The sequence below is a fragment of the Anomaloglossus baeobatrachus genome, chromosome 12 (assembly GCF_048569485.1).
Source record: "Anomaloglossus baeobatrachus isolate aAnoBae1 chromosome 12, aAnoBae1.hap1, whole genome shotgun sequence".
Classification (NCBI taxonomy): domain Eukaryota; kingdom Metazoa; phylum Chordata; class Amphibia; order Anura; family Aromobatidae; genus Anomaloglossus; species Anomaloglossus baeobatrachus.
The window spans coordinates 3261148-3279043 of record NC_134364.1 but is presented as its reverse complement, the minus strand read 5'-3'; the positions used below and the strand labels follow the sequence as shown (position 1 = coordinate 3279043).

General features: G+C 54.0%; 1 protein-coding gene across 1 annotated transcript in view; it reads left to right on the top strand.

The window, feature by feature from the left end:
• The first annotated feature begins 224 nt into the window (after positions 1-224).
• SPTLC2 (serine palmitoyltransferase long chain base subunit 2) overlaps positions 225-17896 on the top strand; it is a 33719-nt gene continuing 16047 nt past the window's right edge. Inside the window, exons 1-9 of the mRNA XM_075331286.1 lie at positions 225-417; positions 6451-6633; positions 7056-7210; positions 11302-11450; positions 11524-11648; positions 11740-11833; positions 13962-14067; positions 14175-14394; positions 14537-14663. Coding sequence (XP_075187401.1) covers positions 286-417; positions 6451-6633; positions 7056-7210; positions 11302-11450; positions 11524-11648; positions 11740-11833; positions 13962-14067; positions 14175-14394; positions 14537-14663 — 1291 coding nt within the window. The 5' untranslated portion in view covers positions 225-285. The remainder of the gene's footprint in view (positions 418-6450; positions 6634-7055; positions 7211-11301; positions 11451-11523; positions 11649-11739; positions 11834-13961; positions 14068-14174; positions 14395-14536; positions 14664-17896) is intronic.

Here is a 17896-nt window from a genome sequence, read left to right as displayed (position 1 = left end):
CCCTCAGGTGAGGCGCTTTATAGCTGCTCGGTTAGTGACGTCATGCGCTCCTTGACGTAGCCCCACCCACAGGTTACTATGGTTCAGGCTCGTGCTGTTGGCATGGCTGACGTCACGCCGTCGCTCCCTGTTACGCCCCGCCTTCTTCTCGTCTGGTTGGTCGCGCTGTGAAGGTTTACACCGCGCCCTGAGTTTACGTCACGTGAGCTGATTGGCTGAGCCGAGTCGGACACTTCCGGTATCGGGCAGTTGGGCGTGGCGGTGGTGTCAGCTCTGAGGCCGGAGATGCCGCGGTGCAGCACGGGAGAGGCCCCAGGGGGCCACAGCTTCATGGCCAGGACTGCTATGAACGGCAGTTGCGGGACCGAGAACGGAGGGCTGAGGAACGGATACGTGAGGAACGGAGTGTGCCCCGAGGTGCGGGAGAGCGAGCTGTACCAGTGCGGGGGAGGCGGGGACAGCACTAATATACAGGGGGGGACAGCACTAATATACAGGGGGGGACAGCACTAATATACAGGGGGGACAGCACTAATATACAGGGGGGGACAGCACTAATATACAGGGGGGACAGCACTAATATACAGGGGGGGACAGCACTAATATACAGGGGGGGACAGCACTAATATACAGGGGGGGACAGCACTAATATACAGGGGGGGACAGCACTAATACACAGGGGGGGACAACACTAATATACAGGGGGGGACAGCACTAATATACAGGGGGGGACAACACTAATATACAGGGGGGGACAGCACTAATATACAGGGGGGACAACACTAATATACAGGGGGGACAACACTAATATACAGGGGGGGACAACACTAATATACAGGGGGGGACAGCACTAATATACAGGGGGGGACAGCACTAATATACAGGGGGGGACAGCACTAATATACAGGGGGGGACAGCACTAATATACAGGGGGGACAGCACTAATACACAGGGGGGGACAACACTAATATACAGGGGGGGACAGCACTAATATACAGGGGGACAACACTAATATACAGGGGGGGACAGCACTAATATACAGGGGGGACAGCACTAATATACAGGGGGGACAGCACTAATATACAGGGGGACAACACTAATATACAGGGGGGGACAGCACTAATATACAGGGGGGACAGCACTAATATACAGGGGGGGACAACACTAATATACAGGGGGGGACAACACTAATATACAGGGGGGGACAGCACTAATACACGGGGGGACAGCACTAATATACAGGGGGACAACACTAATACACGGGGGGGACAACACTAATATACAGGGGGACAACACTAATACACGGGGGGACAGCACTAATATACAGGGGGACAACACTAATACACGGGGGGGACAGCACTAATACACGGGGGGACAGCACTAATACACGGGGGGACAGCGCTAATACACGGGGGGACAGCGCTAATACACGGGGGGACAGCGCTAATACACGGGGGGACAGCACTAATACACGGGGGGACAGCACTAATACACGGGGGGACAGCGCTAATACACGGGGGGACAGCACTAATATACAGGGGGACAGCACTAATATACAGAGGGGACAGCACTAATATACAGGGGGACAACACTAATATACAGGGGGACAACACTAATACACGGGGGGGACAGCACTAATATACAGGGGGACAACACTAATACACGGGGGGACAACACTAATACACGGGGGGGCAGCACTAATACACGGGGGGGCAGCACTAATACACGGGGGGGCAGCACTAATACACGGGGGGGCAGCACTAATACACGGGGGGGCAGCACTAATACACGGGGGGGACAGCACTAATATACGGGGGGACAGCACTAATATACAGGGGGACAGCACTAATACACAGGGGGGACAATACTAATACACGGGGGGGACAGCACTAATATACAGGGGGACAGCACTAATACACAGGGGGGGGACAGCACTAATACACAGGGGGGGGACAGCACTAATACACAGGGGGGGACAGCACTAATACATAGGGGGGGGCAGCACTAATACATAGGGGCGGACAGCACTAATATACAGGGGGGACAACACTAATATACAGGGGGGGACAACACTAATTAATATACAGGGGAGGACAGCACTAATATACAGGGAGGGACAGCACTATACACAGGGAGGGACGACACTAATATACAGGGGGGGACAGCACTAATATACAGGGGGGGACAACACTAATATGCAGGGGGACAACACTAATACACAGGGGGGACAACACTAATACACAGGGGGGGCAATACTAATACACAGGGGGGGACAGCACTAATACACAGGGGGGGACAGCACTAATACACAGGGGGGGACAGCACTAATACACAGGGGGGGACAGCACTAATACACAGGGGGGGACAGCACTAATACACAGGGGGGACAGCACTAATACACAGGGGGGACAGCACTAATACACAGGGGGGGCAGCACTAATACACAGGGGGGGACAGCACTAATATACAGGGGGACAGCACTAATATACAGGGGGGACAGCACTAATATACAGGGGGGACAGCACTAATATACAGGGGGGGACAGCACTATACACAGGGAGGGACAACACTAATATACAGGGGGGGACAACACTAATATACAGGGGGGGACAACACTAATATACAGGGGGGGACAACACTAATATACAGGGGGGGACAACACTAATATACAGGGGGGGACAACACTAATATACAGGGGGGACCGCACTAATATACAGACGGGGACAACACTAATACATGGGGGGGGACAGCACTATTATACAGGGGGACAACACTAATACATGGGGGGGACAGCACTAATATACAGGGGGACAACACTAATACTCGGGGGGGGGACAATACTAATACACAGGGGGGGACAGCACTAATATACAGGGAGGGACAACACTAATATACAGGGGGGGCAGCACTAATATACAGGGGGGGACAGCACTAATATACAGGGGGGGACAGCACTAATATACAGGGGGGGACAGCACTAATATACAGGGGGGGACAGCACTAATATACAGGGGGGGACAGCACTAATATACAGGGGTGACAGCACTAATATACAGGGGGGGACAGCACTAATATACAGGGGGGGACAGCACTAATATACAGGGGGGGGCAGCACTAATATACAGGGGGGGACAGCACTAATATACAGGGGGGGACAGCACTAATATACAGGGGGGGGCAGCACTAATATACAGGCGGGGACAGCACTATTGTACAGGGGGACAACACTAATACACGGGGGGGACAGCATTAATATACAGGGGGACAACACTAATACTCAGGGGGGACAATACTAATACACAGGGGGGGACAATACTAATACACGGGGGGGACAGCACTAATATACAGGGGGGACAGCACTAATATACAGGGAGGGACAACACTAATATACAGGGGGGACAGCACTAATATACAGGGGGGGACAACACTAATATACAGAGGGGACAGCACTAATATACAGGGGGGCAACATTAATATACAGGGGGGGACAGCACTAATATACAGGGGGGGACAACACTAATATACAGGGGGACCGCTCTAATATACAGGGGGGACCGCACTAATATACAGGGGGGACAACACCAATATACATGGGGGGACAACACCAATATACATGGGGGGACAACACCAATATACATGGGGGGACAACAGCAATATACATGGGGGGACAACACCAGTATACAGGGGGGACAACACCAGTATACAGGGGGGGACAACACCAGTATACAGGGGGGGACAACACCAGTATACAGGGGGGTACAACACCAGTATACAGGGGGGGACAACACCAGTATACAGGGGGGGACAACCCTAATATACAGGGGGGACAATCCTAATATACAGGAGGTACAACACTAATATACAGAGGGGGGACGCTGTAATATACAGAGGGGGGACGCTGTAATATACAGAGGGGGGACGCTGTAATATACAGAGGGGGGACGCTGTAATATACAGAGGGGGGACGCTGTAATATACAGAGGGGGGACGCTGTATTATACAGAGGCGGGAGGGGCACTATTCTGCTGTTACATTGTCTTATCCCCCAGTTACCTCCAGAGCTGCAGTCACTATTCTGCTGTTACATTGTGTCTTATTCTCCAGTTACCTCCAGAGCTGCAGTCACTATTCTGCTGTTACATCGTGTCTTATCCTCCAGTTACCTCCAGAGCTGCAGTCACTATTCTGCTGTTACATTGTCTTATTCTCCAGTTACCTCCAGAGCTGCAGTCACTATTCTGCTGTTACATTGTCTTATCCTCCAGTTACCTCCAGAGCTGCAGTCACTATTCTGCTGTTACATCGTGTCTTATCCTCCAGTTACCTCCAGAGCTGCAGTCACTATTCTGCTGTTACATCGTGTCTTATCCTCCAGTTACCTCCAGAGCGGCAGTCACTATTCTGCTGTTACATTGTGTCTTATTCTCCAGTCACCTCTAGAGCTGCAGTCACTATTTTGATGTTGCACCATGTCTTATCCTCCAGTCACCTCCAGAGCTGCAGTCACTATTCTGCTGTTACATCATGTCTTATCCTCCAGTCACCTCCAGAGCTGCAGTCACTATTCTGCTGTTACATGTCTTATCCTCCAGTCACCTCCAGAGCTGCAGTCACTATTCTGCTGTTACATCATGTCTTATCCTCCAGTCACCTCCAGAGCTCCAGTCACTATTCTGCTCTTTCACCATGTCTTATCCTCCAGTCACCTCCAGAGCTGCAGTCACTATTCTGCTGTTACATCATGTCTTATCCTCCAGTCACCTCCAGAGCTGCGGTCACTATTCTGCTGTTACACCATGTCTTCTCCTCCAGAGCTGCGGTCACAGGTGACTGGAGGATGAGACATGGTGTAGCAGCAGAATAGTGAGTGCAGCTCTGGAGGTGACTGGAGGATGAGACATGGTGTAGCAGCAGAATAGTGAGTGCAGCTCTGGAGGTGACTGGAGGATGAGACATGGTGTAGTAGCGGAATAGTGAGTGCAGCTCTGGAGGTGACTGAAGGATGAGACATGGTGTAGCAGCAGAATAGTGAGTGCAGCTCTGGAGGTGACTGGAGGATGAGACATGGTGTAGCAGTGGAATAGTGAGTGCAGCTCTGGAGGTGACTGCAGGATGAGACATGGTGTAGCAGCAGAATAGTGAGTGCAGCTCTGGAGGTGACTGGAGGATGAGACATGGTGTAGCAGCAGAATAGTGAGTGCAGCTCTGGAGGTGACTGGAGGATGAGACATGGTGTAGCAGCAGAATAGTGAGTGCAGCTCTGGAGGTGACTGGAGGATGAGACATGGTGTAGCAGCAGAATAGTGAGTGCAGCTCTGGAGGTGACTGCAGGATGAGACATGGTGTAGCAGCAGAATAGTGAGTGCAGCTCTGGAGGTGACTGGAGGATGAGACATGGTGTAGCAGCAGAATAGTGAGTGCAGCTCTGGAGGTGACTGGAGGATGAGACATGGTGTAGCAGCAGAATAGTGAGTGCAGCTCTGGAGGTGACTGCAGGATGAGACATGGTGTAGCAGCAGAATAGTGAGTGCAGCTCTGGAGGTGACTGGAGGATGAGACATGGTGTAGCAGCAGAATAGTGAGTGCAGCTCTGGAGGTGACTGGAGGATGAGACATGGTGTAGCAGCAGAATAGTGAGTGCAGCTCTGGAGGTGACTGGAGGATGAGACATGGTGTAGCAGCAGAATAGTGAGTGCAGCTCTGGAGGTGACTGGAGGATGAGACATGGTGCAGCAGCAGAATAGTGAGTGCAGCTCTGGAGGTGACTGGAGGATGAGACATGGTGCAGCAGCAGAATAGTGAGTGCAGCTCTGGAGGGTTGGTGTTGGGGCCCCCGGTGTAGAGGCCGGCACACCCCGGGGTGTGGGATCTGGTTCCTCGCTCCCTGTGTTCTTGGCTGCGGTCCACATGTCAGGAGTGCTCGGTGTACAGGAGACGCTGATGTCCGCCTCCCGGTGGTCGCTGGCTGCTATTGCTCTGTGGCTTTGTACACGGCGCTGTATTCAGCTGATGCCGGTGCCCTCCATGTCCACATCGCAGAGTCTGCCCCCTGCTGGTGCTGTGCAGACTTCTCAGAGCCGGAAGTCAGGCGTGAAGACCCCCTGCACATTAGGCTAATGTCGGCTGAACCCGCCGATGGCCTGCCGTGAGGGGGGCGCCCGCCGACTGATGGGGGCTGATGCCGATCACATGGTCTCCCTATGGTCAGCCGGAAGCGCCCCTGAGGACGGGACAGGCGGCTGAAGCATCGGGCTGCAGTCACCTCATGTATGGCGGCCTTACTGCGTGGGCCGGAGTCTCACAGTGTGGAAGGAGCAGGATCTCCAGCAGCGCAGAGTATTTCAGGAGGGAGGGTACACACTGAGAGTTATGCAGTGGGAGCAGAGTACACAGCAGCGCAGAGTATTTCAGGAGCGGTGTGCTGACGTTCTGCGGTTTCGCCCCTTGCAGCTTCTTCATGGCGGGCTTTACAAGCGACCGTTCCATGAGGCGTTCGAGGAGACCCCCATGTTGGTCGCTGTCCTCACCTACATGGGCTACGGGATACTCACCCTCTTCGGATACCTGCGGGATTTCCTCCGAGCCTGGAAGATTGAGAAGTGTCACAATGCCACGGAGCGGGAGGAGCAGAAGGTGAGAGGCTGAGCTGCTGCAGAACCTCTTTGTTTGTGTACGGTTAGTGGGTTACTCCCACCTGGGACATTTATGGCAGAACACTAAGATCCCACCACGGGGCCCGAGAGCAGAGGAGCAGGGGCCGTATGTGAGCGCCCACAGAATGAGGGGGCTGAACATTGGTGGACACCCCTCTGCTCCAGCAGTGACGGCACCCCGCTCTCCGGCCCGCAGAGGGATCCAAAATGAGAGGAACCCATTAGTGCCCATGGCGGGGGTGAGGTGCGCCCCTTAGTAGTGGGGGCTTCTGCTTGCAGGACATTTATATGTGGGGGACGAGGATATACAGCGTTGTCTGCCCTGCCGGCCGCCTCTGCCCTGCCGGCCGCCTCTGCCCTGCCGGCCGCCTCTGCCCTGACGGCCGCTCTTCTGTTTTGCAGGATTTCGTTCCTCTGTATCAGGACTTTGAGAATTTCTACACAAGGAACCTGTATATGAGGATCCGAGACAACTGGAACCGGCCGGTGAGCAGCGTCCCGGGGGAGCGAGTGGACGTGCTGGAGAGGTTCACCGACGACTACAACTGGACCTTCAAGTGAGGGTCCACTCACCTGCCGCCTCCATCCCGGCCCTCCTCCTCCTGTATTTTTTTTTGCCTGTCTTTTTTTTGCCTGTCTTTTTTTTGCCTGTCTTTTTTTTGCCTGTCTTTTTTTTGCCTGTCTTTTTTTTTGCCTATCTTTTTTTTGCCTATCTTTTTTTTTGCCTGTCTTTTTTTTTTTGCCTGTCTTTTTTTTTGCCTGTCTTTTTTTTGCCTGTCTTTTTTTTTGCCTGTCTTTTTTTTGCCTGTCTTTTTTTTGCCTGTCTTTTTTTTGCCTGTCTTTTTTTTGCCTGTCTTTTTTTTGCCTGTCTTTTTTTTGCCTGTCTTTTTTTTGCCTGTCTTTTTTTTGCCTGTCTTTTTTTTTTGCCTGTCTTTTTTTTTTGCCTGTCTTTTTTTTTTGCCTGTCTTTTTTTTTTGCCTGTCTTTTTTTTTTGCCTGTCTTTTTTTTTTGCCTGTCTTTTTTTTTTGCCTGTCTTTTTTTTTTGCCTGTCTTTTTTTTTTGCCTGTCTTTTTTTTTTGCCTGTCTTTTTTTTGCCTGTCTTTTTTTTGCCTGTCTTTTTTTTTGCCTGTCTTTTTTTTTGCCTGTCTCTATTCTGCTCTTTCACCATGTCTTATCCTCCAGTCACCTCCAGAGCTGCGGTCACTATTCTGCTGTTACATCGTGTTCTTTTTCCTGTTCTTTTTCCTGTCCTTTTTCTTTTCCCCTGGCCTTCTTCTTCTTCTTTTCCCCCTGGCCTTCTTCTTCTTCTTCTTTTCCCCCTGGCCTTCTTCTTCTTCTTCTTTTCCCCCTGGCCTTCTTCTTCTTCTTTTCCCCCTGGCCTTCTTCTTCTTCTTTTCCCCCTGGCCTTCTTCTTCTTCTTTTCCCCCTGGCCTTCTTCTTCTTCTTTTCCCCCTGGCCGCCGCCTTCTTCTTTTCCCCCTGGCCGCCTTCTTTTCTTTTCCCCCTGGCCGCCTTCTTTTCTTTTCCCCCTGGCCGCCTTCTTTTCTTCTTCTTTTTTTCCCCCTGGCCGCCGCCTTCTTCTTTTCCCCCTGGCCGCCTTCTTCTTCTTTTCCCCCTGGCCGCCTTCTTTTCTTTTCTCCCTGGCCTTCTTCTTCTTCTTTTCCCCCCTGGCCTTCTTCTTCTTCTTCTTCTTTTCCCCCCTGGCCTTCTTCTTCTTCTTCTTCTTCTTCTTTTCCCCCCTGGCCTTCTTCTTCTTCTTCTTTTCCCCCTGGCCTTCTTCTTCTTCTTCTTTTCCCCCTGGCCTTCTTCTTCTTCTTTTCCCCCTGGCCGCCTTCTTCTTCTTTTCCCCCTGGCCTCCTTCTTCTTCTTTTCCCCCTGGCCTCCTTCTTCTTCTTTTCCCCCTGGCCTCCTTCTTCTTATTTTCCCCCTGGCCTCCTTCTTCTTCTTTTCCCCCTGGCCTCCTTCTTCTTCTTCTTTTCCCCTAGGCCTCCTTCTTCTTCTTTTCCCCCAGGCCTCCTTCTTCTTCTTTTCCCCCTGGCCTCCTTCTTCTTCTTTTCCCCCTGGCCTCCTTCTTCTTCTTTTCCCCCTGGCCTCCTTCTTCTTCTTCTTTTCCCCCTGGCCTCCTTCTTCTTCTTTTCCCCCTGGCCGCCGCCTTCTTCTTTTCCCCCTGGCCTCCTTCTTCTTCTTTTCCCCCTGGCCGCCGCCTTCTTCTTTTCCCCCTGGCCGCCGCCTTCTTCTTTTCCCCCTGGCCGCCGCCTTCTTCTTTTCCCCCTGGCCGCCGCCTTCTTCTTTTCCCCCTGGCCGCCGCCTTCTTCTTTTCCCCCTGGCCGCCGCCTTCTTCTTTTCCCCCTGGCCGCCGCCTTCTTCTTTTCCCCCTGGCCTCCTTCTTCTTCTTTTCCCCCTGGCCTCCTTCTTCTTCTTTTCCCCCTGGCCTCCTTCTTCTTCTTTTCCCCCTGGCCTCCTTCTTCTTCTTTTCCCCCTGGCCTCCTTCTTCTTCTTTTCCCCCTGGCCTCCTTCTTCTTCTTTTCCCCCTGGCCTCCTTCTTCTTCTTTTCCCCCTGGCCTCCTTCTTCTTCTTTTCCCCCTGGCCTCCTTCTTCTTCTTTTCCCCCTGGCCTTCTTCTTCTTCTTTTCCCCCTGGCCTTCTTCTTCTCCTTTTCCCCCTGGCCTTCTTCTTCTCCTTTTCCCCCTGGCCTTCTTCTTCTTCTTCTTTTCCCCCTGGCCTTCTTCTTCTTCTTTTCCCCCTGGCCTTCTTCTTCTTCTTCTTTTCCCCCTGGCCTTCTTCTTCTTCTTTTCCCCCTGGCCTTCTTCTTCTTCTTTTCCCCCTGGCCTTCTTCTTCTTCTTTTCCCCCTGGCCTTCTTCTTCTTCTTTTCCCCCCTGGCCTTCTTCTTCTTCTTTTCCCCCCTGGCCTTCTTCTTCTTCTTTTCCCCCCTGGCCTTCTTCTTCTTCTTCTTCTTTTCCCCCTGGCCACCGCCTTCTTCTTTTCCCCCTGGCCGCCTTCTTTTCTTTTCCCCCTGGCCGCCTTCTTCTTCTTTTCCCCCTGGCCTCCTTTTTCTTCTTTTCCCCCTGGCCTCCTTCTTCTTCTTTTCCCCCTGGCCTCCTTCTTCTTCTTTTCCCCCTGGCCGCCGCCTTCTTCTTTTCCCCCTGGCCGCCGCCTTCTTCTTTTCCCCCTGGCCGCCGCCTTCTTCTTTTCCCCCTGGCCGCCGCCTTCTTCTTTTCCCCCTGGCCGCCGCCTTCTTCTTTTCCCCCTGGCCGCCGCCTTCTTCTTTTCCCCCTGGCCGCCGCCTTCTTCTTTTCCCCCTGGCCGCCGCCTTCTTCTTTTCCCCCTGGCCGCCGCCGCCTTCTTTTCCCCCTGGCCGCCGCCGCCTTCTTTTCCCCCTGGCCGCCGCCTTCTTCTTTTCCCCCTGGCCGCCGCCTTCTTCTTTTCCCCCTGGCCGCCGCCTTCTTCTTTTCCCCCTGGCCGCCGCCTTCTTCTTTTCCCCCTGGCCGCCGCCTTCTTCTTTTCCCCCTGGCCGCCGCCTTCTTCTTTTCCCCCTGGCCGCCGCCTTCTTCTTTTCCCCCTGGCCGCCGCCTTCTTCTTTTCCCCCTGGCCGCCGCCTTCTTCTTTTCCCCCTGGCCGCCGCCTTCTTCTTTTCCCCCTGGCCGCCGCCTTCTTCTTTTCCCCCTGGCCGCCGCCTTCTTCTTTTCCCCCTGGCCGCCGCCTTCTTCTTTTCCCCCTGGCCGCCGCCTTCTTCTTTTCCCCCTGGCCGCCGCCTTCTTCTTTTCCCCCTGGCCGCCGCCTTCTTCTTTTCCCCCTGGCCGCCGCCTTCTTCTTTTCCCCCTGGCCGCCGCCTTCTTCTTTTCCCCCTGGCCGCCGCCTTCTTCTTTTCCCCCTGGCCGCCGCCTTCTTCTTTTCCCCCTGGCCGCCGCCTTCTTCTTTTCCCCCTGGCCGCCGCCTTCTTCTTTTCCCCCTGGCCGCCTTCTTCTTCTTTTCCCCCTGGCCTCCTTCTTCTTCTTTTCCCCCTGGCCGCCGCCTTCTTCTTTTCCCCCTGGCCGCCGCCTTCTTCTTTTCCCCCTGGCCGCCGCCTTCTTCTTTTCCCCCTGGCCGCCGCCTTCTTCTTTTCCCCCTGGCCGCCGCCTTCTTCTTTTCCCCCTGGCCGCCGCCTTCTTCTTTTCCCCCTGGCCGCCGCCTTCTTCTTTTCCCCCTGGCCGCCGCCTTCTTCTTTTCCCCCTGGCCGCCGCCTTCTTCTTTTCCCCCTGGCCGCCGCCTTCTTCTTTTCCCCCTGGCCGCCGCCTTCTTCTTTTCCCCCTGGCCGCCGCCTTCTTCTTTTCCCCCTGGCCGCCGCCTTCTTCTTTTCCCCCTGGCCGCCGCCTTCTTCTTTTCCCCCTGGCCGCCGCCTTCTTCTTTTCCCCCTGGCCGCCGCCTTCTTCTTTTCCCCCTGGCCGCCGCCTTCTTCTTTTCCCCCTGGCCGCCGCCTTCTTCTTTTCCCCCTGGCCGCCGCCTTCTTCTTTTCCCCCTGGCCGCCGCCTTCTTCTTTTCCCCCTGGCCGCCTTCTTCTTCTTTTCCCCCTGGCCGCCTTCTTCTTCTTTTCCCCCTGGCCTCCTCTCTTTCTTCTTCCTTCCCCGGCCCGCAGGTATCGGATAATTGTTCTCTGCTGCTTGGTTCTCCAGGTTCACTGGTCGGGTGATTAAGGGCGTCATTAACATGGGCTCCTACAACTACCTGGGCTTTGCAAAGAACAGCGGATTCTGTGCGGACGCCTCGGCTGGTGTCTTGCAGCGGTATGGAGGGGGAGTGTGTAGCACGCGGCAGGAGATGGGTGAGTGCAGTGGTCTCTGGGGGGCGCTCTGCCGCCTGGGCCGTGCAGTGCTTTCAGTTGCTTGTATCTGCAGGTAATCTGGATAAGCATGAAGAGCTGGAGTGCCTGGTGGCCCGCTTCCTTGGCGTGGAGGCAGCCATGACTTATGGAATGGGCTTTGCTACAAACTCCATGAATATCCCGGCACTGGCGGGGAAGGTGGGTGCTGAGGAGGAGGGAGGTGGCGCTGCCAATCATCTGCTCCTCACTCTCTGGACGGAGGCTTCATTCATGTATTTTTTTATGGCAGGGCTGCCTGATCCTCAGCGATGAGCTGAACCATGCCAGCCTCGTACTGGGCGCTCGGCTCTCAGGGGCCACAATCCGCATCTTCAAGCACAACAGTAAGAGAATGTCACCTGTTATATGGAGTGCAATACCCCCCTGTGATGGTGGAATATGGTGGGCTGACACTTTCTGACCGCCCAATCATGACTCTTCTGCTCTCCAAATGCTGAAAATCACCCCCTGTAGCGCCTTCACCCCTAGATCTGGGGTTCTGAAAAACATCCGACTTGTCTGCCCACCCCTGGATATAAGGATTGGGCCTGAGGAGGACAAAGTCAGGGGCAGTAGATGATTCTTTGTGGGATGCTGATGCTGTAGCCAGCACCCCAGGGAGACTTGGGGAATCCCTCATTACCCTGGAGGATTGTGACTTCCATCTCCGGGGCATTTATCCCATTACTGGACTATATCCGTGTTCCTGGACTATTTTACCCTCTGTGTGGTGGATTATTTTATGGATCTTCTTATTTGCTTGGATAAATGTTCTTTGGATTGTTCCACCATGTCTCACTCTGTTGATTGTGTGATATGCGAGAAGGACCCCGTCACAACTGGTGGTAGCGGTGGGATCAACAGAGCAAAGCCCAATGGAGATCCACGCACAGAGTGAGTACAGAGACTGGACCACATCCAGTCTACAGGAGAGAGCCAGAGATCTGGGCCTGAGCTACCAGGACTGAGTAAAGAGGCCTTAATTGATCTACTGGTGGATGCGAGCCAGTCCACCTCCTCCCAGATGTCTGACGGACAAGCACTGGAGACTGGAATCCCTGCCCCAAAAAGCCGGTGGTTGGTGTGGTGTGAAGAGATGGCTGTTCTGGGCCCCGGTGTATCTCAGGAGTATAGGGAGCAGGCTGCTCGCCGGGCACAGAGGAGACCAGAAGCAACGGAGTCCGACAGAGGGAGGAATGTGATCCGGGATCCTGTGCGGATCACCCGGGCGGACTTCAAGCCATTTGATGAGGCTTCCGGAGATGTGGAGGGGTTCTTCAAGGACTTTGAGCAGCAGTGTGCAGTGATGGAGGTCCCCACTCTGGCTGGATGCGTTTGTTAGTGGGACTCCTGAACGGAGCCTGGCAGAGGCAACAACATTGTAAAGCGGACTATCCTGGATTACCATGCCATCACCGAAGATAGGGCCCTGTTCTGAGACCTCCCATGCACCACGGGGGGATGGTTTGGGATAAATGCCCCAGAGAGGAGTCACAATCCTCCAGCTGTCATTTCCAGGGTAATGAGGGTTTCTCCAAATCTCTCTAGGGGACTGGCCATAGCATCAGCGTCCCACAAAGGATGAATCTTACTGTCCTCCCTCTATCCAGGGGTCGGCAGATAGGTTGGATGGTTTGCAGGGCCCCAGACCTAGGGACGGAGGCGCTACAGGGGACGATTGTCAGCATTAGGAGACCAGAGGAGTCATGAATGGTCAGTCAGGAGCTGTCAGCAGGGGCTCATCCAGAACCACCGACACATGCCGGCGACTGATGGTGATTATGGACCTTCTGTAATGTGATCAGGACTCTACACAGAATAATACACAGCAACAAGGCCACACTCCTAAACTCAGTAACAAAGAATGATACCTCTGATGCCACTGATCGTCCTGCAGGGCGCTGGGGCCCCTGGCCATGACCCGTCTCAGGGGGTGGGGGTAGGGGTGGAAGGGTTCCCTCAGCCATGACCCGTCTCTGGGAGGAGGGGGGGGGGTGGAAGGGTTCCCTCAGCCATGACCCGTCTCTGGGAGGAGGGGGGGGGGGGTGGAAGGGTTCCCTCAGCCATGACCCGTCTCTGGGAGGAGGGGGGGGGGGTGGAAGTGTTCCCTCAGCCATGACCCGTCTCTGGGAGGAGGGGGGGGGGGTGGAAGTGTTCCCTCAGCCATGACCCGTCTCTGGGAGGAGGGGGGGGGGTGGAAGTGTTCCCTCAGCCATGACCCGTCTCTGGGAGGAGGGGGGGGGGTGGAAGGGTTCCCTCAGCCATGACCCGTCTCTGGGAGGGGGGGGGGGGGGGGGTGGAAGTGTTCCCTCAGCCATGACCCGTCTCTGGGAGGAGGGGGGCGGTGGAAGGGTTCCCTCAGCCATGACCCGTCTCTGGGAGGGGGGGGGGGGGGGTGGAAGTGTTCCCTCAGCCATGACCCGTCTCTGGGAGAGGTTCCTTCAGCCTTGACCATCTTTTTCCTCCTTGCAGACATGCAGAGTTTGGAGAAGCTGCTGAGAGACGCCATAGTCCAGGGTCAGCCTCGTACTCACCGACCATGGAAGAAGATCCTGATCCTGGTGGAGGGAATCTACAGGTGAGCTCTGGCGCGGGGACGACGCGGACTCTGGCGCGGGGACGCGGACTCTGCTGCGGTTGGAGTGCGTGTTTCTTGCTGGGCTGACTGGTTTCTGTGGGTTGCAGCATGGAGGGCTCCATCGTCCGTCTGCCCGAGGTCATCGCCCTGAAGAAGAAGTACAAGGCGTATCTGTACTTGGACGAGGCGCACAGTATCGGGGCGCTGGGACCACACGGCCGAGGCGTGGTCGACTACTTTGGTTTGAATCCCAGAGATGTGGACATCATGATGGGAACATTCACGAAGAGTTTTGGCGGAGCTGGGGGTTATATTGGGGGCACTGAGGTGAGATCCTGGTTGGGGTGGTCCTTCTTGATGTAAAGGTTTTTGTATGCTTATTTCTCCCATATGCCCCCCCCCCCCGGTTGCCGTGTGTGGGGGCTCCCGGATAGTGATGTACTGATTATATTTGTGCCCCTCCCCCCAGATCCTGATTGACTACCTGCGGAAACACTCACACAGCACGGCGTACGCCACCTCCATGTCTCCGCCTGTGACGGAGCAGATCATCACTTCTATGAAGTGCATTATGGGTGAAGACGGCACCAGTCTTGGTAAGTAGCCGAATGGCCATTATCAACCGCATAAGAGAGTGGGGTGAATGTGGATGTGGTGACACTAGATGGCGATGTGTCACCAGGAGCTGGGGACATGTAGGGGGCTGGCCGGAGTTATGCGAGGCAGGGGACTCACCTGGGCTGTGCAGGAGGCTTGCCGAGAGCGTGAGGGGGCTGGCCGGGGTCATGCGGGTGAGGCTGGCTGGGGTCATGCTGGGGGTCGAGGGGGGGCTGTCCGGGGTCATGCGGGATGGGGGGCCTGGACAGGGTTATGCGGGGAGGGAGGACTGGCCGGGGTCATGTGGGGAGGGAGGGCTGGCCGGGGTCATGTGGGGAGGGAGCGCTGGCCGGGGTCATGCGGAGGCTTGCCTGAGGCGTAAGGGGGGCTGGCCGAGGTCATGCAGGGGGCTCGCCAGGGTCATGCGGGGGGGGGGGCTAGCTGGCGTCATGGGGGGGGGGGGGGGCGCTCTTACTTTGCTTATTGTAGAACCAGAAGGTGGCGCCAGCGCAGATCATGGTGCTCGCGTGGACCTCTGGAATGAGGAGGGTGGTGGTCTCATATCAGGTGTTAGTGAGACATCCCCTGATTTCCCGCAGGGGGGCTGCACTTACACTTGTGAGTGTTTGGGGGGACTTAGTTTAATGTGCCCACCGCACACCCTATTGTTCAGTTAGTGCCTCCGGTGAGGGGTGTAGTGCCGCCTCGCTGGCAGAGTGACGCCTGGGAATGTATAGCCATGATTGCGGTTGGGGTCAGGTTGGGCGCTGAAGTTCTCCTGCCTGTAAATCTCAATGCTGCCATGTGTAAAGTGTCCATGAGTCCGCACAGCAAGCGCTGGCGCCATCCACTGGTGGGCATACATGGAGGACCCCCTGGATATAGCCCCACTGTGTACAGTTGGGCGTGTGAACCTGCGCTGAGTGAGTGTAAGCTCTGCGGGCCGCTTTGCCTGCTGAGCTGTGTGGCTGCTATATTCCACAGCATTGTACGTGCCCCTCCCCCGCAGCAAACTGTATGGAAAGCAATTCAAAATCCATTAAACCAAAAGGTCTACCTATAACCAGCGAGGAGGAGAGAAAACAAACCGCCACAACGCGGGGGCCCGGAGAGCTGGTACAAAAAGATGCAATGTGTGTACAAGAGCCAAGAAGAGAGAATGGCTGCCCCGCAGGGAGCGAGTCTCCGTATCCCACGCTTCAGGAACGAACGCGCAACTGACATATTGTATGGAGGGTGCCAAAATATATAATACACACATATAGGGTGAACAAAATAAATAATACACACATATAGGGTGAACAATATACATAATACACACATATAGGGTGAACAATATACATAATACACACATATAGGGTGAACAATATACATAATACACACATATAGGGTGAACAATATACATAATACACACATATAGGGTGAACAATATGAATAATACACACATATAGGGTGAACAATATACATAATACACACATATAGGGTGAACAATATGAATAATACACACATATAGGGTGAACAATATGAATAATACACACATATAGGGTGAACAATATGAATAATACACACGTATAGGGTGAACAATATGAATAATACACACATATAGGGTGAACAAAATAAATAATACACACATATAGGGTGAACAATATGAATAATACACACATATAGGGTGAACAAAATAAATAATACACACATATAGGGTGAACAATATGAATAATACACACATATAGGGTGAACAAAATAAATAATACACACATATAGGGTGAACAATATGAATAATACACACATATAGGGTGAACAATATGAATAATACACACATATAGGGTGAACAATATGAATAATACACACATATAGGGTGAACAATATGAATAATACACACATATAGGGTGAACAATATGAATAATACACACATATAGGGTGAACAATATGAATAATACACATCGGCTGCCAGCTCCCTTTTCGGCAAGGAGTCTCGCCTTTCTGCTCTCTTCCCGGCCATGGTTGTCTGCTTTCTCCCTGGCCGGGGCCGCAGTTTGTTGGCTCTTTCTGGAGTCAGTTGTTGGCTCTCTCTCCGGCTGTGGTTGACAGCTCTCTTCAGGCCAGGGCTCGGTTGTCTGCTCTCTTCCCGGCCATGGTTGTCTGCTTTCTCCCTGTCCGGGGTCACGGTTTGTCGGCTCTTTGTCAGCCGTGGTTGTTGACTCTTTCTGGAGTCAGTTGTTGGCTCTCTCTTCGGCTGTGGTTGACAGCTCTCTTCGGGTCAGGGCTCGGTTGTCTGCTCTCTTCCCGGCCATGGTTGTCTGCTTTCTCCCTGTCCGGGGCCACGGTTTGTCGGCTCTTTGTCAGCCGTGGTTGTTGGCTCTTTCTGGAGTCAGTTGTTGGCTCTCTCTCCGGCTGTGGTTGACAGCTCTCTTCGGGTCAGGTCTCGGTTGTCTGCTCTCTTCCCGGCCATGGTTGTCTGCTTTCTCCCTGTCCGGGGCCACGGTTTGTCGGCTCTTTGTCAGCCGTGGTTGTTGGCTCTTTCTGGAGTCAGTTGTTGGCTCTCTCTCCGGCTGTGGTTGACAGCTCTCTTCGGGTCAGGTCTCGGTTGTGTGCGCTCTTCCCGGCCATGGTTGTCAGGTATCTTCCCTGCTAGGGCCTCTGTTGTCAGGTCTTTTCCCAGCTGGGGCCTCTGTTGTCAGCTGTCTTGCCATCCAGCACTAGCTCATATGAGTCTGGTTGAGAAATACACGTTTCCTGACAAAAAAACGCATCAAAAAACGCAGGGGAGAAAGGAAACGCAATAATACAGGAGGCAGATACTCGCTCCACTCCAAGCGCCACAAGCACTGGAGGAATTGAGTTACCAGGAACATCCAGAGTTTTCTGTCCGCATTCTTTCCGCAGGTACCCTGAATATGGATCAATTCCAAGTTTTGAGGAAGGGGTTGAATTTTGCCCCTATGTCTAGGGCAAATCTTTTCCAGACCATGAAAGATGTGAGCCGATTTATTAGGAACATTACGGTCAAAAGAGACTTTCTGCATGCTCCTTCAGAGGACAATGAGGTCAATTCAGAGGACAATGAGGTCAATTCAGATCTCCCTCCAGAAAACCCCATCGCTCCCATTCCACTATCTATGGATTTGAGAGACCAGATCTCGGTCGTGACTCTGTGACTTTGAGGACACCGTTTCTGCAATTCCTCCGTTTCAAAGAGGAATCCTACCTTTTATCCCGTGGCTTCAAGGACACA